The sequence below is a fragment of the Cebus imitator genome, unplaced genomic scaffold (assembly GCF_001604975.1).
Source record: "Cebus imitator isolate Cc_AM_T3 unplaced genomic scaffold, Cebus_imitator-1.0 Scaffold166, whole genome shotgun sequence".
NCBI lineage: Eukaryota > Metazoa > Chordata > Mammalia > Primates > Cebidae > Cebus > Cebus imitator.
Window position 1 is genome coordinate 2,242,867 of NW_016107481.1, and position 25,819 is coordinate 2,268,685.

Sequence of the window (25,819 nt, forward strand, 5' to 3'; positions counted from 1 at the left end):
TTTTTTTTTATTGCATTTTAGGTTTTAGGGTAATAACATATTTTAATGAAAACTAACTACATCTTCCAAAACAAAATTTTAGTGAAAAGAGTGTCATTGTTCTTACATTTTTGCAAATCTCTTCAATCTCTTCCAATATGTTGTTTGAATTGAAGTATATGAAGAAATTTGGACTCACACAGATTTGTACTTGGAAAAGGGAGGAAAAAGACTATTTTAACAGGTTCACTGATCTATGCAGATCTTCCATAAGTTGACACATTTATCATACAATATTTAAAAAATCACATTCTTTGACATTATCCTAATATAATCAGAAAAGCCTTTAAAGTAGTGCAAATCTGTGAAGCTCACAATAGCAGATACAAGTTTTCCAAAGTTCTAAGGTTCATTTGAAAGTCTGATTTTTACCAAAAGGCTATTTTAATAGCCTTTTCGGATAACTGGATTTTCTTTAATATTACATCAAACTTAAAAATTAATGTTTTGTTTTGTTTTGTTGTTTTTGAGACAGAGTCTTGCTCTGTTGCCCTGGCTGGAGTGCCGTGGCGCCATCTTGGCTCGCTGCAACCTCTGCCTCCCTAGTTCCAGAGATTCTCCTGCCTCAGCTGCCTAAGTAGCTGGGATTACAGGCACGCCACTAAGGCTAAGTTTTGTATTTTTAGTAGAGACGGGGTTTGAGCATGTTGGCCAGGTTGGTCTCGAAAGCCTGACCTCATGATCCGCCCGCCTCAGCCTCCCGAAGTGCTGGGATTATAGGCATGAACCACCATGCCCAGCCAATGGTTTCTTAAAGGTAACAATGTGGAACGTGATGACATATAAATGATTTTTTATACTGTGCTCTATTAAAACACACAGGTCTCCCTAGCACTTTTATTAGATCTTTTATCCAGCCTGGTTTTGTATCATCATGCATTGGAATATGTTGGTTCACTGATCTATGCAGATCTTCCATAAGTTGACACATTTACCATACAATATTTAAAAAATCACATTCTTTGACATTATCCTAATATAATCAGAAAAGCCTTTAAAGTAGTGCAAAGCTGTGAAGCTCACAATAGCAGATACAAGTTTTCCAAAGTTCTAAGGTTCATTTGAAAGTCTGATTTTTATCACTGTCAACAAATACTGATGATTGTTTTCCTTGTTGTGACAGGCTCACTTTGCTAATTTCACGAGATTATCTGCCAAATACTAATGTTTCACTGATGATAGGTTGTTAGTCATTCTTTCAAGTTAAAAACGATGTTACATTTAAAAAATGCAGCTAAAAATTAGCTGGGTGTGGTTGTGCATGCCTGTAGTCCCAACTACCTGGGGGAGCGGAGGCAGGAAGGTCACTTGAGCTCAGGAGGTCAGGCTGCAGTGAGCTGAGATTGTGCCACTGTACTCCAGCCTGGGTGACAAAGTGAGACCTTGTCTCAAAAAAAAAAAAAAGAAAAAAAAAAGGAGCTAATTCAACCCATCAACTCAAACAATTGTAGAAGTGCTTTTCCCTGAGACAATCATTGTATTTGTGTTGTCTTGAGACAACAGAACTGCTTTATGTGTACTTTCTATTTCATCACTTAGAATATTTAAAACATGTACTCAAAGGTCAAGTTTAATTAAAATTTTTTGCTATTTCATCAAGGATGCTGTTAAGTGAAACTAGCACTTAATTAAATTTAATTAATTAGTTATTTTGCCACCAGTGTGTGCTGGTGAAGAATAGGATGACTACTGGTATTGTTCAGTGCTACTGCCTTGACTTGTGCTAAAGTAGCAGTGGCTTTAACCATCATTGCTTTTGTAGTATTGGTGCAAATTTCAACATGGTGAGAAAAAAGCAAATAAATATGTTAATATTGCTATGAAATAGTTTTAACAACCTGAATACCTTAAAAGGGTCTTGGGAATCCCCCGGGATTCACATGGATGATACTTTGAGAACCTCTATTTTCAAGGGAATTCTCAAAAACTTAATAGTGATTAAACACCTGTGAAAAATGGCCAGGCACATTTTTATTTGGTTTTGGCAAAAAATTATAATTTTGTACTCTTTACCCTTGTTCAGTTTTCTGAGGTTCAAGTGCAACTACTACACAGCAGGACTCTAGGAAATAAAAAATTCAGAGCCACATATTTCTATTTTTTTCTCAAAATTAAACAGATAAGGAAGAAAGGGACCATGACTATGTAAATACGTAAGTAAAAATAAATGTAAGAGATGAATTTTTGATAACCGAAGTAGCACTGTTGAGGTATAGTAGGATGGATGCTTAGGATTCAAATGTCCTGAGAGTCACTGTATTTTTCTAGGTTGAATTAAACAGCAGAAGTCATACTACATGCTTGTTCAATTGATCAGGACCCTACAGTAAATGTTATTTTAGTGGTGTTGCTATATGGACAAATTGGAATTGATGATTTCAATAAGAAAATACTTGAAATATTTCTGGAATTATTTTATCAATAATAGTTTCCACCCTGTCAGGTCAATATGAGGTTTTCAAATAACTTGCCTATATTTTTCCCTTAATTGTATTGATATCTTTTAATGCAGGGGTGAATAAATCTGGTTCAATTATGACTTTGTAAAACTTTAGTATAAGAATGGTAAACTTATCTGAAAATTATGTTTCTAAAAACTCTATGTGGAATATAGTTATGAAATTGGAAATAAGAAAAAATGAATTTTATAGTAAGGAAAATAAGATTGCATAGTATGCAAGCATACATTCTTTTTTCCCCATTTTTTTAGAGGCAGGGTCTCATTTTGTCCCCCATCCTGGATTCCAGTGGCCTAATCATAGTCACTGCAGCCTTGACATCAAGGCTGGGCTCAAGTGATCCTTCCACCTCAGCCTCCCAAGTAGCTGGGACTATAGGCTTATACCACCACGCCCAGCTAATTTTTTATATTTTTTGTAGAGACAGGGTCTTGCTATGTTGCCCAGGCTGGTCTTAAACCCTTGGCTTCAAGCAGTCTTCCTGCCTTAGCCTCTCAAAGCACTGGGATTACAGGCATGAGCCACCATGCCTGCCTGTACACACTTTTTTATAATATATGATTATTTTACTCCCCAGTTTAAAAGTTTAGTGTCTTCCCAAAGCACTTAAAATCTTACTATTCTGGTCCTACATGATCAGGCTTCTGCTTTTCTCTCTGACTCATCATATACCATCTTCTTTTCATTCATCATACACCAGCCACACAGGCCTTTCGGCATCTGGAATGTACCAAGCCCAGGATCTGCTTGCTGTTCCTGGATGTTCTCCATAGATCATTGCACAGCTGACTCCCTCTTACTATTCAGTACTCAGCAAACATATCCCATCCCCAGAGAGGCATTCTTGACCACTTCTACTACACAGTAATCCCTCCACCCCACCTTACATCACTGTTAATCAGATTGCCTTCTTTTATTTTTTTACAGTATTATTGCTCTCTAAAGTGATCTTGTATTTGTTACCTATTTATTGTAATAAGTGCATTGTTTATGGGAATCTTTTCTGTCTTGTTCACTGCTAAATCCCCTGGCATATAGTAGACAGTCAAATATTCATTGAATGAATGGGTTTTCTAGATACTTGAATTAATTTATAGGAAAAACTTAAGTTCCTTTTGAGGCCAAATGAACAAGGTGTTCAATTTGAATCAACCTGTAAGGAAAATCTTATAAACATCAGAATATTACATCACCACGTATTCCTAGGAAAAGTGGTAGGTCACTGATAATGACCTTGGAGGAAAAGCAGTGTTGTTTGGGCTTCCTGTTCCCTTTTGAGTCAAAATTTCATTAAGTGAAACTTCCTTTTTATTTAAAGTGGTATAAGGCTAGTCGTGGTGGCTCAAGCCTGTAATCCCAGCACTTTGGAAGGCTAAGGCGGGTGAATCACCTGAGGTCAGGAGTTTGAAACCAGCCTGGCCAACATGGTGAAACCCCGTTTCTACTAAAAACACAAAAACTTAGCCAGGCGCAGTGGTGGGCACCTGTAATCCTAGCTACTCAGGAGGCTGAGGCAGGAGAATCTCTTGAACTTGGGAGGTGGAGGTTGTAGTGAGCCAAGATTGCACCACTGCACTCCAGCCTGGGTGGCAGAGCAAGGGTCTGTCTCAAAAATAATAATAATAAAATAAAAAAATAAAGTGGTATAAATTTTGTAAATACCAGAAATACTCATAATAAGATATAAGAGCATAGCCATTGTTCCAAAGAAGCCTTGCTTATGGATTATTTTATGGGATCATCTTAAAGTGAAATTGTCCTAAAAAGAAGTTCTTCTAACAGTAAGTAATTTATACTCTTGGATAAGGTCTAACATGGCATTTTAATTTCAGAATATATTTTACGACACCCTGCTCAGCTGTTCAAATCCAGTTATTACTACTTCTTCCAAATACCATGGTTCCCAGAATTTATGTTCTCAATAAATGATTTCAAGGTAAGCCAAGCAAATCAAACAAATGTATTATTATTATTATTATTAATGAAAAATATTTTAAAGTCTACCTTGAAGAAGAATAATGAGAAATGAAAGGAAATTATTAAAACTTAACAAATGGTTTTAAGAACTTGCATATAGGCTTGCTTATTTTTATAGCCTCTGTTTCTGTATTTAAATACCTGGCTGTTTTTAATTTTTTGTGAGACAGTGCCCCTACAGGCATACCCCTTTTTAGAGAACATCTCATGGGGATCTGAGGGAGTACAAATGTCAGGTTTAACAGCAGCAGAAGTAGAAGACTTTGGGGTTAAAAAAAAAAAAATCTCTTCACAAAGTAAACATATAGATATTAGTGTCACACGTACACTGACACTAGTAGTCATATGCAAGTATCTTGGAAATTTATTTAAAGCTTTTTTAATTTTAGTTTTTGTTTTGCTTTGTTTTTGAGACAGGAATTTGCTTTGTCACCCAGGCTGGAGTGCAGGGGCACAATTATAGCTCACTGCAGCCTCAGCCTCCCAGGCTCAAGCAATCCTCCCACCTCAGCCTCCCAAGTAGCTGGTACTACAGGTGTGCACCTGGCTAATTTTTGTATTTTTTGTAGAGACTGGGTTGCACCACGTTGCCCAGGCTGGTCTGAAACTCCTGGCCTCAAGTGATGCACCCACCTCATCTTCCCAAAGTGCTGGATTATAGTAGGCATGAGCCACCACTCCTGGCCAAAATGCGTCTTATGTGTCCAACATGGTGTTAGATATTAGTGAGGATTTTTAAAAGGCATAATCGAATTTTACCTGTAATAATTCTGGGTGTAACTGTGATGGGATAAGAATTTAAAAACAATAAACAGAAAACCTAACCCCAATGCCACTATCAAATCTAACATCATAAATGACAACTCCTCAATATCATTTAATACCCATTTAAATTTCATTAGCTATCATAACTGTCTTGATATACTACTTTATTTGTTTGAATCAGGAAGCAAAATCTATATCTTATATTTAGTTGTACGGCTTTTAAAATGTATAGTAGTGCCTTCTTTCTTTTCTTTTCTTATCTTTTAAAAAAATTACTTATTTATTGAAGAAATTTGCCTTGAGGAAAAATCTACATTTTGGATTTGGCTGATTGCTTCATCATGGTAGTATTTGACTTGTTCCTCTAACCATTGTTTTCCTACTTCATAGGTACTGGTGAGCTACAGGCTTGATTAAATTTTAATTTGAAAAGAATACTTAATAAGTGGTGCTGTGTATTTCTTAATACATCCCGTCAGGGAAGCACATGAAACCAGTGAGCTCATGAGTTGTCAGCCTATCCAAAATTTTCTAATATCCTGCCAAATTAATTTTAGCAATGTATTAGTGATCATAGTCTAGGCCCATTATTCATTAGAGTATGAAAAATGGTGATTTTCTAATTTTATAATTCTTTCTGCTTTTTAAATTCTGCTATAAAGAAGAATTTATCCACATTTACAATTTATTCTGAAATATAGTTCACACAAGATTGGTGGGATATATGCTCATTCTTTTTCTTTTTACAAACAACTTTTAGAGTAATGAGTATATATTTGCTATTAGTTGTAGTCATTATTCTTTTGGATGCCCAAATTGTCCCACAGTAGGCATTAAATGAGGCATCCCTTCAGGTTGGCTCTTGTGGTTTTTGGACATAATGCCTGTAGTCAGTGATAGCTTGTCTCCTCAATGTCCTGGGCTTATCTTTTATTTCCTGCCCAGATGGGGAATTAGTCATTTATTCAAGAAACTGTTGAGCTGGGCCTTGTAGAATATAAATAGGCAACAAGAAGATAGGATGCTTTTTATAAAAATGGAAGTGTGCAGAGGGGATTAGAAGGGAAGAATATAGAGGAAAAAAAAGCCAGGAAAGCAGAAATGCATAGAATATGTGTGTATAAACAATGAGATCTCAAACGTGGCTAGAGCAGAAATTAGGAGTTGTCAGTGCATAATGACCACCATCTCCTTTCCAAAGCCAAAGATTTAAGCAAAAAGTTTTAATTATTCTCTTCTCACTTAAATTAGGTTTTGAAACATTTGTTTACCAGTCACAGCACTGGCATTGGAAGAAAAGGATGCCAATTAACAACAGAGGATCTTGAAGCTTATATTTATGTCTTTTCTCAGCCTGGAGCATTAAGTGGTCCAATTAACTATTACCGAAATATCTTCAGGTCAGTATAATTTCTTTTAGTTAAATAAAAATATTTCGGTCTGGTTCTAAAGGAACACAATGTTATTTGTAAGATTAAGTTCACCACTTATCCAAAGACTCAAAGTATTTTAATTTTTTTAGTAAGTTGCATAATATTTTATGGGCAATTTCTTTTTTTTTTTTTAATTTTTTATTTCTTTTGAGACAGAGTCTCACTATTGTTGCCCAGGCTAGAGTGCAGTAGCGTGATCTCAGCTCACCACAACCTGCGCCTCCTGGGTTCAAGCGATTCTCCTGTCTCAGCCTCCCGCATAGCTGGGATTACAGGCATGCGTTTATGGACAATTTCAAATGTATGGAAAGTAGACAGAATAATATAACAAATCCTCCATGTAGCTGTCACTTGTTTTATCCACACTCTATCCACTTATTCTCTCCTTTTAGATTATTTTGAATAGATGTATATTTTTAGTTATTTTTAAATGATGATTTATTTATTAAGCAGTACGTTCTGGGCTGCATTAGTACTCAGAACATAGTAATGAGCAAAACTAGATAAGGTCTCTGGTCTCACAAAACTTATAGCCTAGTAGGAAAAACAGACATTAAGCAAATAACCACAGTAAGGAGTGAATAGTTATAAACTAACAGAAAGGCTTTGAAAGAAAGAGATAAGAACCGAGGAAATGATGTTAGACCAATGAAGTGAAGGATGAGTTAGGTATTGACTAGACGAGATTGGGATCAGAAGGACTGGCATTCTAGAAAAAGGAAACAACAGGTACCAAAGCCCTATGGGAAGCTGGAAGAGGACTGTAGCTTCAAGCAAGAGAATCAGGACTTCTTAGCTGGAGCACCGAAGGTAAGGGTGAGAAGAGCATTATGAGACTGGGTCCGAGAGGTGGGTAGCAGCTGGCCATGCATAGCCAAGTAGACCATATGAAGGATGTAAGAGCCACGAATGTGAAGCCAGTGAATGAGAATCTCAAGCAGAAAAGAAAAACAACCCATATGTATATCTGAGTAAGTTCAGTCTGGCCATAGCGCAGAGAATGTATTGGAGAATTTTCAGAGTAAATGTGAAACGTGGGGAAACTGTAGCAGTCCAGGCTAGAGATGATGGTAACTTGAACAACTAGTCTGAAAACAGTGGAGATGGAGAGAGTGGGCAGATTTAAAAAATACTTAAGAAGTAAAATTGACAGGGTTTGGGAGTGGGTTGGAGGAGGAACAAGGAGAGGGATGTCAAATACGGTTCCGGAATTTCTGGCATGCACAACAGTATGGATAAGCATGCCATTTACTGAGACAGGAAACACTAGAACAGGACTAGTTTTGATGGGAAAGTTACGAAATTTATTGATCTTAGGTTAGTTGACTTTTGAGTGATACCTTAGATATTCAAATACGCAGTTGGATAGTAGGGTCTGAAAGAGGAGAGAATCTGGGATGAAGATATGTAAGAGCTGGGAGTCACTAATATAGACACAAGCTTTGGTTTTAGAAGATATTGTCTGGGGAGAAAATATGGAGTGATGGCCGGGCGTGGTAGCTCACGCCTGTAATCCCAGCACTTTGGGAGGCCAAGGTGGGCAGATCACCTGAGGTCAGGAGATCGAGACCAGCCTGGACAACATGGAGAAACTCCGTCTCTACTAAAAATACAAAATTAGTAGGGTGTGATGGCACATGCCTGTAATCGCAGCTACTCGGGAGGCTAAGACAGGAGAATCAACTGAACCTGGGTAGCAGAGGTTGCAGTGAGCCAAGATTGCACCATTGCACTCTAGCCTGGATAACAAGAGCAAAACTCCATTTCAAAAAAACAAAAAAAGGAAGTATAGAGTGAAAGATGAGACATGGTCTACACTTAGGGAAAAAAAAGAGATTTCATTTCTTGTAAGAATTAGGAGCCACAGCTGGCCTTGAATTTGAGGTTTAGGGATTTGAATTTCTGCTGCTTCCATGATTCTGGAATTCTCAGGATAAAAATTATATGTTAGCATGCCTCCAGCTGTTATCATTCCCTAGGAAGCCTGGCGGAAACAAAGACAAAACTTCTCTAGGATACATCTCAATTCAGGGCTCACAATATTCCCACAATGATGTCCCTTAAAGATGAGTTCATAATCCAAAGTAAAACGCATCAACCTGAGCCATGCGTGGTGGCTCATGCCTGTAATCCCAGCACTTTGGGAGGCTGAGGTGGGTGGATCACCTGAAGTCAGGAGTTCAAGACCAGCCTGGCCAACATGGCAAAACCCTGTCTCTACTAAAAATACAAAAATTAGCAGGGTGTGGTGGTGTATGCCTGTAATCCTAGCTACTCGGGAGGCTGAAGTAGGAGAATCGCTTGAACTCAGGAGGCAGAGGCTGCAGTGAGCTGAGATTGCACCTCTGCACTCCAACCTGGGTAACAGAACAAGACTTGATCTCAAAAAACAAACAAACCAAAAAAATAAATTAAATTTAAAAACCAACCAACCAACAAACAAAAAATCAACCTACTATTAATGGCAGTCAGAATAAAATTGCAGCCGAACTCCTACAACTTTTAAATAATGGAACTAACAGGGACTATAAAGTATGTTTAAGTCATTAAACATAAGAAAGAATTAAAAATATGAGAAAAGAATAAGGTACTATCAAGGCAGGCTGGAAAGAGGTGAAAAAGAACTTCTACAAAATGAAAAATATGGTCACTGAAATCTAAAAGTCTATAGATGAGTTAAATTGCAGATCAGACAAGCCAAAAAGAATTATGAATTGAAAGATAAATCCCCCCAAATTATGCAGAATACAGCTTAGAGAGATAATGAAGTAAAAATCTAAAAAGCAAGTTATAATTGATATACAGGATAGAATTAGAAATTGTAAATATGTGTATATGCTAATAATTTTTTGTGATAAAATAATGGAAATAAATAATATTATTTTCAAACCAGTAGAGGAGAACAAGAAAATGATCCATTTAAAACTATCAATTAAAAAAATTTAAAATTATTAATTAAAAAGGCAGAAAGGGAGAAAAAGAAGCAAAGCAAGGTAAAACAGAAAGCACAAACTAAGATGACAAAACAATTTCAATATGTCAGTATGCACAACCAACATTTATATTAATATCGTCAGTTATAAAACAGAGAATATCAGATTGTATTTTTTTAAAAGTCCACCTATATGGTGTTTACACAGTTACAATTAAAGCATAAGGACACAAAATGGTTGAAAGTAAGAGATGAAAAGTTACAGCAGGTACTGGTTTAAATAAAACAAAATCTTTCAAACTCTGGAATTCAAAGAGAGTCATGAGATTATATGAATAAGGGAAGAAGAGGTAAATCCAAACCTTTTTGACTAACAAGAACAAACTTACCAATATATATCTATATATCTATATCTATCTCTTTGGCAAAACAGAAATGTTAATGTAAATGGTCTTTGAAGGTAACAGTTTATCAAGCAAGGCAATGATTAGAAAGGCAGATAGATCACAGAGGCTACAGGTTGTATTTTATAGGATATAGCAACAATGTCTGAAGTTCATGTTTTCTTTTTTTTTTTTTCTAACAACACTTGTAAAGAGAAAATACAATGGCACATTTTCAAACAAATCTTAATTTTTTTTTACATTCAAGAAAAAAGATTTAAAATCTTAATTTTAGATAAAGGACAAGAATGAGTTTTCAAACATTTCAATTTATCTTTTTATCAGTGCTTGCTTTAAGTTGTAGAACAGTATGTTGTAAGGAAAGAGGGAAAATATTCTCATCTTTCTGAGGTTATTTTACTAACAGTTGTTTATTAGGAGGATTTGCATTCCCAAGAGTAATCACTGGAATCCTGTTAATTAGCAGAGAGAGAGCAAATGAGAGCAAGCAGGCTTATAAACTTCAAAACAGTTTTGTCAAGGCAAAAGATGGAGTTTTAAACTAGATGGTTGAAGGTTAAATCTAGTTGGGGGAATATATACAAATTCTGATTACATGCTGGACTACAAAGCAAATCTTAACCAATACCAAAAAATATTAAGTAGATTGTTTTCTCTGAGCACATTACAGTAGAAATCAGTAACAACAAACTCTTAGAAAACTTCATATATTCAGAAATTTGACTTCTGAATAACTATGGGTAAAAAAAAAAATCTATGGAAATTACTAAAAACTTAGAAAAAGTGATATTTCAAAACATAAGGAATACAGTTAAAATAATACTTAGGAATATATAGCTTTAAGGGTTATATTAGAAAAGAAGATTGAAAATTAGTGAGTTCAATTTAAGAAGTTAGAAAAAGAACATATAAACAAAAATAAATTAGAAGGCAAATAATTTAAATTAGATATAAAGCAAAAGTTAATACAATAAAAAGCAAAGACACAATAGAGAGAAGTGGAAAAAAGCAAAAGGCAATTATTTGAAGGCTACTAAGATAGATCAACTTTTGGCAAGAAATGGTTAAGAAAAAACAGAAGGCACAAATAAAGTTAGGAACCAGAAAGCAGTGAATAAATATAACTATTGGCCCGACACAGTGGCTCAGGCCTGTAATCCCAGCACTTTGAGGCTGAGGCAGGGGGCATCACCAGGTCAGGAGAGAGAGACCATCCTGACGGTGAAACTCCATCTCTACTAAAAATACAAAAAAATTACCGGGGCGTGGTGGCAGACACTTGTAATCCCAGCTACTCAAGAGGCTGAGGCAGGAGAATCGCTTGAACCCAGGAGTCGGAGGTTGCAGTGAGCGGAGATCGCACTGTGCTCCAGCCTGGGTGACAGAGTCAGACTTTGTCTCAAAACAACAACAACAACAACAACAAAAGTATTAATACAAATGTAACAGACATTAAGGTATAAATGTTTAAGTTAACAAGTTTTAAAACTTTCACAAAATGGACAATTTTTTTTTTTGAAACAGAGTTTCACTCTTGTTGCCCATGCTGGAGTGCAATGGCATAATCTTAGCTCACCGCAATCTCTGCCTCCTGAGTTCAAGCAATTCTCCTGCCTCAGCCTCCCGAGGAGCTGGGACTACAAACATGTACCACCATGCCCAGCTAATTTTGTATTTTCAGTAGAGACGGGTTTTCTCCATGTTGGTCAGGCTGGTCTCAAACTCCCGACCTCAGGTGATCCGCCTGCCTCGGCCTCCCAAAGTGCTGGGATTACAGGTGTGAGCCACCATGCCAAAATGGACAATTTTAAAGAAAAACATAACTTATCCAAAACTACTCATGAAGAATTCAAAAACATGAGAAGACTTATAGCTAACCAATATTAATTTAAAGCGTATCTATAATAACACACATACGCATACAAATACACACCCACACATAGAAGCCTAGATGGTTTTACAGGTAAGCTTGTTGTTGTTGTTTTGAGACAGAGTCTTGCTCTGTCGCCCAGGCTCGAGTGCAGTGCTGCGATCTTGGCTCACTGCAACCTCCACTTCCTGGGTTCAAGTGATTTTCATGCCTCAGCCTCCCAAGTAGCTTGGATTACAGGCGTGTGCCACTGCATCTAGCTAATTTTTATATTTTTAGTAGAGACAGGGTTTCACCATGTTGGCCAGGCTGGTCTCAAACTCCTAACCTTAGGTGATCTGCCTGCCTCGGCCTCCCAGAGTGCTGGGATTACAGGTGTGAGCCACTGCACCTGGCCTACAGGTAAGTTTTACCACAGAAAATCTCACTGTTAAATATTCCTTCAGATATTATAAAAAGGAAAAGATGTTTTGGCTCATTTTATAAAGCTAATATAACTTTCATACCAAAACAAGGATTGAATAAGACAGGCAAATTATAGGTCAATTTAGGTTATAAACATAGATCCACAAATTCAAAATAAAGTATCAAAATGAATCCAGTATGCATTAAAAAATTAAACCAAGGATGGGTTAGCGTTAAAAATCCATTAATTTAATTCCACATTAACAGATTAAAGGGGAAAATATGACCAGCTAAATCAATTAAGAAAAAGCATTTAATAAAATTCAACACACATTCATGCAACAATTCTTAGTAATCTAGAAATAGAGGAGAAAGGAGTGGACCTCAGATAGGTGGGATAAGCCTGCATCTGCTAAAGAGATATTTGTGGGAAATTGACCTTTGCTTTACTCAATTGTCTGAGAAAATAATAATAATAATAATAAAACATCAAGGGTGTTTTGTACTGGTTATTTGCACCCAGAGGGCTGGTAGGCACAGAAAATTCTTCAGGAGCTGGGGCCAAGGAGATACAAAACCTCTATTAAAATGGTAAATACTTACTTTGTGTTTCAAAGTAAGTAATACATTTGTAGTACTCTCCACAGTTGTATTTCCATAGGAAAATTTGGAGGGCCTGGGAAGTTCTACAGGTATCTGAGAGAGTAATTTGTTACCTCTTTATTTATGAAAACATCTTTGTAAGTTTCTTTTTCTTTTGTCATTAAACTTGATGTTCCCTGTGCCAGTTGGTGTCTTTTTGTTAATCATATTATGGTTCCATTACCACAACAATAAATAAGGGGACTTTGTCTACTAAAAACCTATAGTAAACATCATTTTGTGATGAAACACTGAAAGCATTCCTTTAAAAAATAAATAATGAAAATAAACTTAAAGGTCCAGGCACAGTGGCTCATGCCTGGAACCCCACTACTTTGGGAGGCTGAGGTGGGTGGATTGCATGAGGCCAGGAGTTCAAGACCAACCTAGCCAACATGGCAAAACCCAATCTCTACTAAAAATACAAGAAATTAGCTGGGCATAGTTGTAGGCGCCTGTAATCCCAGCTATTCTGGAGGCTGAGGCACGAGAATCGCTGGAACCCAGGAGGCGGAGGTTGCAGTGAGCTGAGATTATGCCACTGCATGCTAGCCTAGGTGACAAAGCAACACGCTGTCTCAAAAAAAAAAAAAAAAAAAAGAAAAGAAAAGAATAGGCAGATGAATAGCCCTATTAGGTATCAAGACTTATAATAAAGCTATAAAATAAATGGAATATGGTATTCACTCTGGGATAGACAAATTGATTAATGAAACAGAGAAGAAAGCCCTGAAACAGAACCATATATGTGGGAACTTCATATGACAGAGATAGCATTTTAAACCAGTGGTGAAGATTCAAAAAATTTTGTTGCAATAATTGGATATGCATATAGAATAAAACTAAATTAGGTCCCTATATTTTATTTTACCAAACAAAAAATAAGCTTCAGGCATTGGGTATACATGGACGTAAAGATGGGCACAATAGACAATGGGACTCCAAAAGGGTGGAGGGAGGGAGGACAGCAAGGGTTGAAAAACTACCTATTGGAGCTATGTTTATTATTTGGGTGGCAGGATCAGTAGAAACCCAAACCTCAGCATCACACAATATACCCATGTAACAAACCACACATGTACCCCCTGAATATAAAATAATAGAATAAAATAAAATATAAAAATAAGCTTTAGGGAAATAAAAACCCAAATATGATAATCAAAACTTTAAAATGTCTAGGAAATAAAACTTTCATGACCTCAGGTAGGAAGGATTTCTTTTTTTTTTTTTTTTGAGACAGCTCTTGTTACCCAGGCTGGAGTGCAATGGCACGATCTCGGCTCACCGCAACCTCCGCCTCCCGGGTTCAGGCAATTCTCCTGCCTCAGCCTCCTGAGTAGCTGGGATTACAGGCACGCGCCACCATGCCCAGCTAATTTTTTGTAGTTTTAGTAGAGACGGGGTTTCACCATGTTGACCAGGATGGTCTCGATCTCTTGACCTCGTGATCCACCCGCCTCGGCCTCCCACAGTGCTGGGATTACAGGCTTGAGCCACCGCGCCCGGCCTGGAAGGATTTCTTAAACAAAGCACAAATAGCTCTAAAATTATGAAGACTGATACATTTGACTACATTAATATTTTAAAATATCTATATGTCAAAAGATATAAGATGATAAGCAACCTTAGGTGTAGAGAAGTTATTTGTAATACACAATTTTGAATTAATATCTAGAGTTTATAAAGATTACCTCCAAATCAATACCAAAAAAAGTAGTTCAATTAAAAAATGCATAAAGGACATGCAAAAGCAATTCACAGAAAAGGAATCTGACAGTTAATAAACACATGAAAGATGCTGAACCCTACTGGTAGTCAGATATAGAACGTAGGTATTACTGCTTGTAAGAGAGATATAAAATATCAGTGGCATAAACAAGATAGGAATTATTTCTCTCACAAGTAAAATGTCTAGACTGGTGTGGCTTTGTTCCACGGAGTCTGCACAGGTATAATGTTATTCTTGGGTCAGAAGCCTTGGCGCTTTGTGTTTTGTTGTTCTGTTATCCATAGGGTGTTGCCCTTGTCTGTGTGGTCCATGGTGGCTTACCACCACATCTGCATTTGTCAGTGGAATGTGGGAAGGGTCAGAGAGGGCATGCTGGGCACGACCTAGAAGTTACATACGTTACATCCTCACCTAGCTTAAGGAAGTCTAGGAAATGTAGTCAGTCTTTATTCTGGGTAGCCAATTGTCCTGCTAGAAATTGGATTTTTTAAATCACTATAGTGGAAGGGAAGAAGTTTTGTGGAGGAGTATCTAGCACATCAGGTAAGTAAAATGTTTCAAACTCATTTGATTGGAGAAAAATTAACCATTTGAGAATATGTTGGCAGTGAAGTAGAGCAAAGAGAATTCTTACATGCTGCTTATGGAGCATACAGTCAGTTTGAAAAACAATTTCACAGTATTAAATAAGGTTGAGGATGTGTATACTCTGAAAAGCAGTTCTATTTCTTGGAATGTACTGTAAGGAAACTTGCACATGTGCATAAATGGATGTGTACAAGAATAAATTCAGTTATTATTTCAATTATCAAAATAATTAGAAATTTTAAAATGTCTATTAACAGAAGAATGGATCAATTGCAGTAAAGTCATATGATGGAAATCTATATAGGAATGAAAATGAGTGAAGTAGAACTTCATGTATCATTGATGCAGGGCAGGCAAGCCCCTAAATTGAGGCTTTGCCTGAAGGGCTCTTGGCTTCACCTAGGAAAAAATTCATGGGCAAGCTGGTGGTGTTAGACAGCAGCTTTTATTGAAGTACGTAGTAGTGTACAGCAATGACAGAGACACTGCTCCTAAAAGAGCAGGGCTAACCCATAGATAGTGTGCCCAGAGCAGCAGCTTAGGGGCAGTTCATATCTATACCCACTTTTAATTACATGCAAGTTAAGGGGCATGTAATTTCTAATTTTCTAACTTCTAAATTTTTAGAAAAGGGGTGGTAACTTCTGGGTGTTGCCACAGGAATGGCAAAGTGTCCAGCACTGGTGGGCATATTTTATAGAGAAGTGCTTTTGGTGCCTCTTACTTGTTTCAGCCAGTCTTCAATCTGGTCCAGAGTGGAGTCCCACCTCCTACCTCATCATCATCAAGGCATAAATATTAAAAATATATTAAGGCACAAAAACAAGTTGAAGAAGGATATGTAGAGTATGATTCCATTTATATATACAGTTTAAATGCATCCAAAACACGCTTATATGTTTGTAGAAATGCATGTACTGTTGGGTATTTGGGGGGAATCTGACAAATAGCACCTCGTTTTGCTCCCCAATGTTTCAACCAGTTGAGAAATCAAATGAGTCAGCAGATAAAAACCAAAATATCATCTTAATTATTAATTACTTTATTTCATTTGTAACACATTTAATGTGAAATTTAGTAATTTGAAACCTCAGGACCAGAGAATATGCTTTTCTTCTGTTTTCTGGAAACTCCTCTACTCTATTTTGATCTGGTGAAGAGTTTATATTTCTCTTTGCTCTTTGACTAATAGTCTTTAAAACTCCCCTTACCTTACTAATTCAATTGTTCTGTGCACAGATATTGCTAAACTATGCAGAAAACGGTTAGAAAATGTTTTGGTTTTGAACATTATTGTGGTTTAGAATGTAACTGGCTTTGAAGTTTGTATTCTTTTTTTTTTTTAGATGGAGTCTCGCTCTGTTGCCCAGACTGCAGTTCAGTGGTGCAATCTCAGCTCACTGCAACCTCCACCTCCTGGGTTCAAGTGATTCTACTACCTCAGCCTCTCGAGTAGCTGGGATTACAGGCATAAGCCACCATGCCCAGTTATTTTTTGTATTTTTAATAGAGAAGGGTTTTCGCCATGTTGGCCAGGCTGGTCTCAAACTCCTGATCTCAGGTGATCTACCCACCTTGGCCTCGCAAAGAGCTGGGATTACAGCCATGAGCCACCATGCCCAGCCCTAAAGTTTGTATTCTAACCCATCAGTTAGCAAGTATAAAATACATTTTTCTATCAATTTACCCATTCACAAAGAACTTAATTTTTTTTTTTTTTGAGACGGAGTTTCACTCTTGTTACCCAGGCTGGAGTGCAATGGCGCGATCTCGGCTCACCGCAACCTCTGCCTCCTGGGTTCAGGCAATTCTCCTGCCTCAGCCTCCTGAGTAGCTGGGATTATAGGCACGCGCCACCATGCCCAGCTAATGTTTTGTATTTTTAATAGAGATGGGGTTTCACCATGTTGACCGGGATGGTCTCGATCTCTTGACCTCATGATCCACCCGCCTCGGCCTCCCAAAGTGCTGGGATTACAGGCTTGAGCCACCGCGCCCGGCCAGAACTTAATTTTTAAGAGCATTGCAGCCAAGTGGTGGCCACTTGTGTGGAGTCAGAAGTTAAGTCTTTGGAGGGCATGTATAATATCCTGCTGTCAACTCCAAATTGCCACAAATCAGGCTTTTTAATTTACTAGTAAAAATGTTACTCAGTGCTGAACAGTTAGACGTTCATTTTCATTCTTAATCAATAGGAGTGTAATTAATGCCATCCATTTTACTGAAAAACAGTTAACAGAAGATGTCAAAAACTTTAAAAATATTTGTTCCAGGCCGGGCGCGGTGGCTCACGCCTGTAATTCCAGCACTTTGGGAGGCTGAGGTGGGTGGATCACTTGAGGTCAGGAGTTCAAGACCAGCCTGGCCAACATAGTGAAACCTCATCTTAAAAAAAAATAATAATAAATATTTGTTCTATTTAGTTCAGGAATTCTACAACTAGGCTGTAGCCCAAAGGGATTATCGGAAATGCCAAGAAAAATCTGGGCATAAAATGCTTATTAAAGCATAATTTAAAACAAGGAGAAATACCACAAAACCTAAATATTCAATTATAGGGGAATAGTCAAGTCATTTATGGGTTATGCCATAAACTAGTATCTTTTACAATTTTTTTTGAAAAATGTTATGAAACTAGAAAATTCTTGATATAATTGAATGTGAAACTTGCATATGTGTACTCTGTATAAATTGTTTACATTGCATTATATTTATAGTATAGTTTCAAGTATATGCATAGAAAAATGACCAAAATATTACCTTTTGATAATGGAATTATAAATGATTTTATTTTTGTTCTTTATAATTTTCTGTACTTAAGAAAATATAGGCCAGGTATGCTGGCTCACACCTGTAATGCCAGCACTTTGGGAGGCCGAGATTGGAGGATCGCTTGATGCCAGGAGTTTGAGACTAGCCTGGTCAACATAGCAAGACCCCATCTCAAATTAATTTTAAAAACATATATGTATATATGTACACACACACACACGTATACATATATATGGCCAGGTGCGGTGGCTCATGCTTGTAATTCCAGCACTTTGGGAGGCTGAGGTGGGTGGAGCACAAGGTCAGGAGATTGAGACCATCCGGGCCAACATGGTGAAACCCTGTCTCTACTAAAAATACAAAAATTAGCTGGGCATAGTGGCACATGCCTGTAATCCCAGCTACTTGGTAGGCTAAGGCAGGAGAATCACTTGAACCAGGGAGTCGGAAGTTACAGTGAGCAGAGATTGTGCCACTGCACTCCAGCCTGACAACAGAGCAAGATGTCTCAAAAACGAACAAACAAAAGAACATACACATATACACACACATATATATATAACAAAACCTTTGTTTTAAAAAAGAATCTTTTTGCAAAATATAGTATCATATAATATTAAAGCTCAGTCCAAGTATATTTTTTTAGTATCAGTTCCAATTTTCACATAAAATGCATCAGATTATCTAAAAAGTTTAAAGCTAAACAGTAACATATTAATAGTTTAAATCTCTCATCACACCATTCAGAAATTCTGATATCCTTTTAAAACAAATTATTCCTCATAATGATGAATTTCATATTTAACTTATAGCTTTTATTATACATTTTACTAGCCTTATCCAATTTAAATTTTATTGGACCTTTTCTTAAATAGTCTTTTAAATATTTTATAGTAAAGGTTGATTACTTAATGCATTGTTTCTCAGTCATTTTTTCATTATAACTTTCCTAAGGAGCCTTTTCAGACACCACCACCCTGTGAAATTTTAATCTGTTTATGTACTGTACGTATATCCATGCTTTATGTATGCAAAGGGTAACATTTTTTTCACCCTCCTAAGAACTCAATTTTCATCCTTTTAGAGGCAAGATTGCCCCCTTTGAGAATGTATGGCCTAATAGGGCATTATGGAAAATGTCATTTTAACTTTTACAGTGAATCTCAAGCCCACATATTTTGTTTTTATAGCTGCCTGCCTCTCAAGCATCACATGGTGAGCACTCCAACACTACTACTGTGGGGAGAGAATGACGCATTCATGGAGGTTGAAATGGCTGAAGTCACAAAGATTTATGTTAAAAACTATTTCAGGCTAACTATTTTGTCAGAAGCCAGTCATTGGCTTCAGCAAGACCAACCTGACATAGTGAACAAATTGATATGGACATTTCTAAAAGAAGAAACAAGAAAAAAAGATTGACTTTTCTTTAACTTCTATGAAGGGTCTGTAATGAAATCTCTAAATAATTTTTAAAAATTGTTCAATAACCTCTTTATGTTTTATTAGGAAAAAAACTGTTTTAATGTGCTTTATCATAAATAAATATCCTAACAAATGGCATTGAAAAAAATCTGAGATTGTGTGAACATGTAATACAATGTTGAGTTTCTCCTGGTGTATTTTGCACAGATAAGCATCTGCCTTAAAATGTATACACTTGTACAAAAAGGAAGTTTGGAGTAAGTGGCTCCGTTTTGGTTTCTTGCTTTTTTTTTTTTTAAACTCTGTTAACATATGGTGCCTTTTACAAATGTATATCAAAGATTAGCTGTGCCATATTATAAGGCAAACCTGCAAATGATATAAATTTTCACTCTATTGTTCAAAAGTTCTTTTTACTATTTTTTAACCATTAAAAAGTAATATTATCAAATCTCTTGGATTTATAGTATATTAGTTTGAAAGCAAATATAACTAAATGAATATGCATTTTTAAAATGGGCCATATACTATTTATAGTGGGAAGATTAAACCATTTTTTTATTTTTTTTTTTGAGACTGAGTTTCGCTCTTGTTGCCCAGGCTGGAGTGCAATGGCGCGATCTCGGCTCACCGCAACCTCCACCTCCTGGGTTCAGGCAATTCTCCTGCCTCAGCCTCCTGAGTAGCTGGGATTACAGGCACGCGCCACCATGCCCAACTGATTTTTTGTATTTTTAGTAGAGACGGGGTTTCACTATGTTGACCAGGATCGTCTCGATCTCTCGACCTCGTGATCCACCCGCCTCGGCCTCCCAAAGTGCTGGTATTACAGGCGTGAGCCACCGCGCCCGGCGATTAAACCATTTTTTAAAGCTGACATCTTGACTGGGTGCAGTGGCTCATGCCTGTAATATCAGCACTCTGGAAAGTCAAGGCAGGAGAATCGCTTGAGGGCAGGAGTTTGGGACCAGCTTGCCCACCAGGTTTCAACATGGTGAAACCCGACTTCTACAAAAAATAAATAAAAAATAAAATTAGGCAGGCATATGGGTGCACATCTTAAGTCCCAGCTACTCATGAGGCTGAGGCAAGATGATCACTTGTGTCCAGGGGCTTGAGGTTGCAGTGAGCCATGATTGGGCCACTGCACTCCAGCCTAGGCAATGGAGTGAGACCTTCTCAGATCAGAAAAGGAAAGGGAAGGGAAAAAGGAAAGCAAAAGGGAAAGGGAAGGAAAGGATCCATTTACCCCATTCAGTGCAACAAGAATTGAATACTACACTTCTTATGTTCACTAGAATCTAAGTTCCACAGAATAGGGATTTTTTTTGTGGTTTTGTTAACTGATACATACCCAAGTCTAGAATAAGGGCCTGGCACATTGTAGGCACTCAAATATTTGCTTAATGAATGAATAATATATCTGGCACACTGCTAGGCACTGTGGGGAAAGATATAAAAGAAAGGTAAGGTGGTAACATAAAACTTTCCTTTAAGAAGCATACATAGGCTCAGGCGTGGTGGCTCACGCTTATAATCCCAGAAATTTGGAAGGCCAAGGTGGGTGGATCACCTGAGGTCAGGAGTTTGAGACCAGCCTGGTCAACATGGTAAAACTCCGTCTTTACTAAAAATATAAAAATTATCGAGGCATGGTGGTGGGTGCCTGTAATCCCATCTACCCGGGAGGCTGAGGCCGGAGAATTGCTTTAACCTGGGAGGCACAGGGTGGAGGTTGCAGTGAGCCAAGATCCCGCAATTGCGCTCCAGCCTGGGCAACAAGAGCGAAACTCCATCTCAAAAAAAAAAAAAAGATGCGTACATAGAATGCAGTTAAATTAAACAAGGGTTTAAAAATAGAAATGAACACTATAAGTACAAGTTGGAGAAGAGTTACAGAATGGAGAAGAATACCAGCTCAGGCTGGGCGCGGTGGCTCACACCTGTAATCCCAGCACTTTGGGAGGCCGAGGTGGGCAGATCACCTGAGGTCAGGAGTGCTGGACCTATATCATCCTCATGGGTGCAAATGTCCTGCATTGCCTTCCTCTTCCTCTGGCCAGTGACCATGCTTTCCACCTTTGGCTGTCCTGCTCAAATCCTGCAACCCCGCCAAGAGTTGGAGAAGAAAACTGGTGAAACCAGTACTCAAGCTCAAGCTTCAGGTGACTTTCTTTTTAGCTGGGTTCCCGGCTAAAGTGAAAGGGAAAAAGGCAAACTGAGACGAGGTCCCTATCTTCCTTACAGCATCATGCTCCACCCCACTTTCTTTGACAGAATCCTGTGTGCTGGCGGGGTTACCCTCAGTGGTCTCTGGAAGTCAAAATGTGCAGATTCATTGGCTGCGAAATTCCTACTGTCAACACAGCTGGTGCTCGTGACCTGAGAAGACCTCAATTCCAGGAAGATACTAAGAATGAAATTCTGAAGTGAGTGACATTTGGAAACGAGTGGCCACAGATTCTGATTTTCCTAGAAGGTGTGTGCACCAATTGCTGCTGTCTAGTCACTTTTAAACTTGGGGCCTTCTGTCCAGGTGCTCCTGTGTAGCCAGTGCTGCTCAGATACCCAAACACCCTAGACACGGCAATCTGGACGTGGCAGGGATTTACACGCTTCCAGGCCTGTATGTTGACCCTCAGGCAACCATTCACCAAGGTAGAAGTTGCATTTATGAAGATTCCCGCAGCTAACCTTCAACTACGCATGGAAGCTGGGTTGGTGGAATTTACAAAAATTAGCCAGAAGTTGAAGTTAGGTTGGGGTAATATTAATCAGCATTTGGATGAATTTGCTGCAATTGCAGTTGCCTCAAAAGGAGGGAAGATAGGAATTGAAGAATTTTTAAGTTATTCAAAACTCCCAATTTCAGAGCCCTTGAGACAGCTTTTTGCCCTCTTTGGCAGGAATAACGATGGCAGGGTAGACTTCAGAGAGCATGTAATGGTTCTGACTGTCCTATGCAATCCCACCAACACTGAAAAGATTCTGCAAATGTCCTTTAAGCTTTTTGATCTTAATGTGGATGGTTTAATAACAGAACAGGAGTTTGCTGCTATAATTCAGGCAGCTTTTGGAGTGCCAAATCTTGATGTTTCCAGGCCCTTTCAGGCATAACTGGACAGAAATCAGTGTACATTTCATATAAGAAATGAGAAATTTGCCCTGAAGCATCCAGCATATGTCAAATTATTTAATTCACATCTAGACCTCCAGGCAGCCTGTATATATCCACTACCCCAAAGAGTACAGTTTTAATCACACTGTATTCAAATGTTACAGGTTAGCCCTGAAAATAGTGAAAGTACCTTCTTTCACTATTTTACCTTAGTTCACTATAGGTAGAAATGATGATTGAAACAAAAATTATTCTTTGACGAAAAACTCAACAGTTTTCACTCTAAGAGGCATCAGCACTTAATTATGATATTTAAAATATGCTTGAGGAACATTTCAGTTAGATTTCATAGTACCTATTTTTCTTCTTTCTTAAGATAATGTTTGTTTTAATGTGACCTAAATGTAGAAGAATAAGTGATCTGGTCATAAATCTTGTTCACCCAGCAGGGTTCTAGTTAGTGCCTTTATTGTATTTAATGCTATAATAAGGCCAGAGGAACATTAGAGCCAATCACCTCTCCCTCACTGTTGCAGAAGAAATATCTCATTAAGAGCTACACTGGGGTGGGCACGGTGGCTCACGCCTGTAATCCCACCACTTTGGGAGGGTGAGGTGGAGAATCGCTTGAGTCCAGGTGTTTGAGACCAGCCCAGGTAACATGACAAAACCCTGTCTCTACAAAAAAATATAAAATTAGCCCAATGTGGTGGTGTGTGCCTGTAGCCCCAGCTACTCTGGAGGCTGAGATGGGAGGATCACTTGAGCCCAGGCAGCAGATGTTGCAGTGAGCAGATATTGCGCCACTGCATCAGCTTGAGAGACAAAGACCCCATCTCAAAAAAAAGAAAAAAAAAAGGGCTACACTGACGGTAATTAAAAACATTCAATTACCATTTGCATTTCCTCTGTAAAAAGGAAAGAGCTATATAAATACCTATTAGTCATTCAAAAAGTAGCCTCAATTTTCTTATTTTTCAAGACAAAATAAATATTTAGAAGATACAGTATTGGGAATACATTGCAACAGTTACATATGGTATGCCTGTCCCCTGCTTGCCTTTTTAAAGTAAAGAAATGATTATTTAGAAGGAGAAATCACAACAGATTACAATTTCTGGAAAGCTGAAAAAATATCATAAACATAGGTCATAAATACAGGAATTTTGACAAATTTCATTTTGTTTGACTTAAAACACAAAAAAAATGTGTTTATAATTAACATGGTCTGCATTACTCAGAATATTTCTTTTGTTCCAATAAGGCATAAATGAGAATTGAAGCCTCTACTTACATTTTTTTTTTTTTTTTTTGGAAGGAGTTTCACTCTTGTTACCCAGGCTGGAGTGCAATGGCGCGATCTCGGCTCACCGCAACCTCTGCCTCCTGGGTTCAGGCAATTCTCCTGCCTCAACCTCCTGAGTAGCTGGGATTACAGGCACGTGCCACCATGCCCAACTAATGTTTTTGTATTTTTAGTAGAGATGGGGTTTCACCATGTTGACCGGGATGGTCTCGATCTCTTGACCTCGTGATCCACCCGCCTCGGCCTCCCAAAGTGCTGGGATTACAGGCTTGAGCCACCGCGCCCGGCGCCTCTACTTACATTTATTTGAGCTTCCATTTATTACATATTTATTTTCAATACTTGTTGCTATGTGACATCTTCACATAGTGATGTGACCCTTGGACCCTACCCCTTCATGTCACCATGCAGGATGAATTAGCAAAGTATTCCTGGAAACCATTCCTATACAGGGCAGAGAGCAACAACCTATCTAGACATGGAAGTGAATGTGAACTGATAAACGTACTCTATTAGCCCTAATCACTGAATCTCCTACTCAATTTCATTGTGGCTGAATCTCAAAAATGCTTGTAGCTACTCAGTAGCACCAGATATGAGGCAACACTTGACCAAAGTTTGCCAACTTTACAAAAACATAACCAAGCAAAAACATTTCTAGGGACTCTACTAGAATCCTAATAAAGGACTTATGGAAGTGGGGCCCCTAAAGCTTTAACTTTGTCAGTTTCCTGATACTTTCAGAAAGTAGAAAAAAGTAGAATGGGAGAAAGGTAAGGAGATGAGGAAGGGAAGGGAAGGGAAGAAAAGGAAAAGAAAAAAAAAAGTAAAAAAAAAAAATTATTTTGAGATAAAAAAAAAAAAAAAAAAAATTATTTTGAGATAATTTCCACGCAGTTCTGCCCTAAAAAAAAAAAAAAATTTGGATAAGTGATTTTTCCTAATACCCATCCAGTGCAATATTCCCATGACAATAAATACATATATATAATTCAGTACAATGACTTTTTAAGTGAATGTACTGAATATTGTTCATTTAAGTAAGAGGTTTCACTCAAAAGTAGTTACCAAGCAATATCTTTATTCAAACAGTGGTAGTGCTACTTAAACACTGTAGAACTCTTTTAAGGCTGTTTCTCATTAGATAGTGAGCTAAACAAAAAATCAGGGTCATTATTATACTCTCTACATTTTAACCTCAAATGTTTAGCTGGGCGTGGTGGTGCATGCCCATAGTCCCAGCTACTCAGGAGGCTGAGGTGGGAGGATTGCTTGAGCTAGAGAGGCACATGTTGCAGTGAGCTGAGATCATGCCACTGCACTCCAGCCTGGGCCACAAAGCAAGACTCTCTTTCTCTCTCTCAAAAAAAAAAAAAAAGGTTTGACACAGCTTTGTTTAAACCCTCTTTGACACTTAACATTTAATTTTTTTTAAATTTTAAACTATATACAGATACAGAAAAAGCATATCATGGAAATCTATAGTTAATAATAATTATTTTATATTATAAATATCTATGTTATATTCTAAATATAATCTGTTTTAAGATGAATACTCTTGCAACCAACACTCAGATTGAGAAATAAAACTAGTCCAGCCACCTTACAACTTTTTCTATACCCCTGTCACAATTACAAACTCTCTCTTCCTTTCAAAATTAAGCTCCTTTCCTGACTTGGATAGCTTCACTTCCTATATTTCTTTACTTTATAATCACCTAAATGTGCATGTTTTGATACTGTGATGCTTAATTTTATGTGTCAACTTGGCTAGGCCATGGTACCCAGATATTTGGTCACAGGTTATTCAAGATGTTTCTGTGATGACAGTGTTTATATGATATTAACATTTAAATCACTAAAAATACAAAAAATTAGCTGGGCATGGTGGTGCATGCCTGTAATCCCAGCTACTCAGGAGGCTGAGGCAGGAGAATTGCCTGAACCCAGGAGGC

At 37.7% G+C, this 25,819-nt stretch overlaps 1 protein-coding gene across 1 annotated transcript in view; it reads left to right on the top strand.

The window, feature by feature from the left end:
* The window catches only part of EPHX4 (epoxide hydrolase 4), a 36,029-nt gene extending 16,341 nt beyond the window's left edge, over window positions 1–19,688 (top strand). The window contains exons 5-7 of the mRNA XM_017544146.2: window positions 4,331–4,434; window positions 6,492–6,640; window positions 19,206–19,688. Coding sequence (XP_017399635.1) covers window positions 4,331–4,434; window positions 6,492–6,640; window positions 19,206–19,437 — 485 coding nt within the window. The 3' untranslated portion in view covers window positions 19,438–19,688. The remainder of the gene's footprint in view (window positions 1–4,330; window positions 4,435–6,491; window positions 6,641–19,205) is intronic.
* The last annotated feature ends 6,131 nt before the right edge of the window (window positions 19,689–25,819 follow it).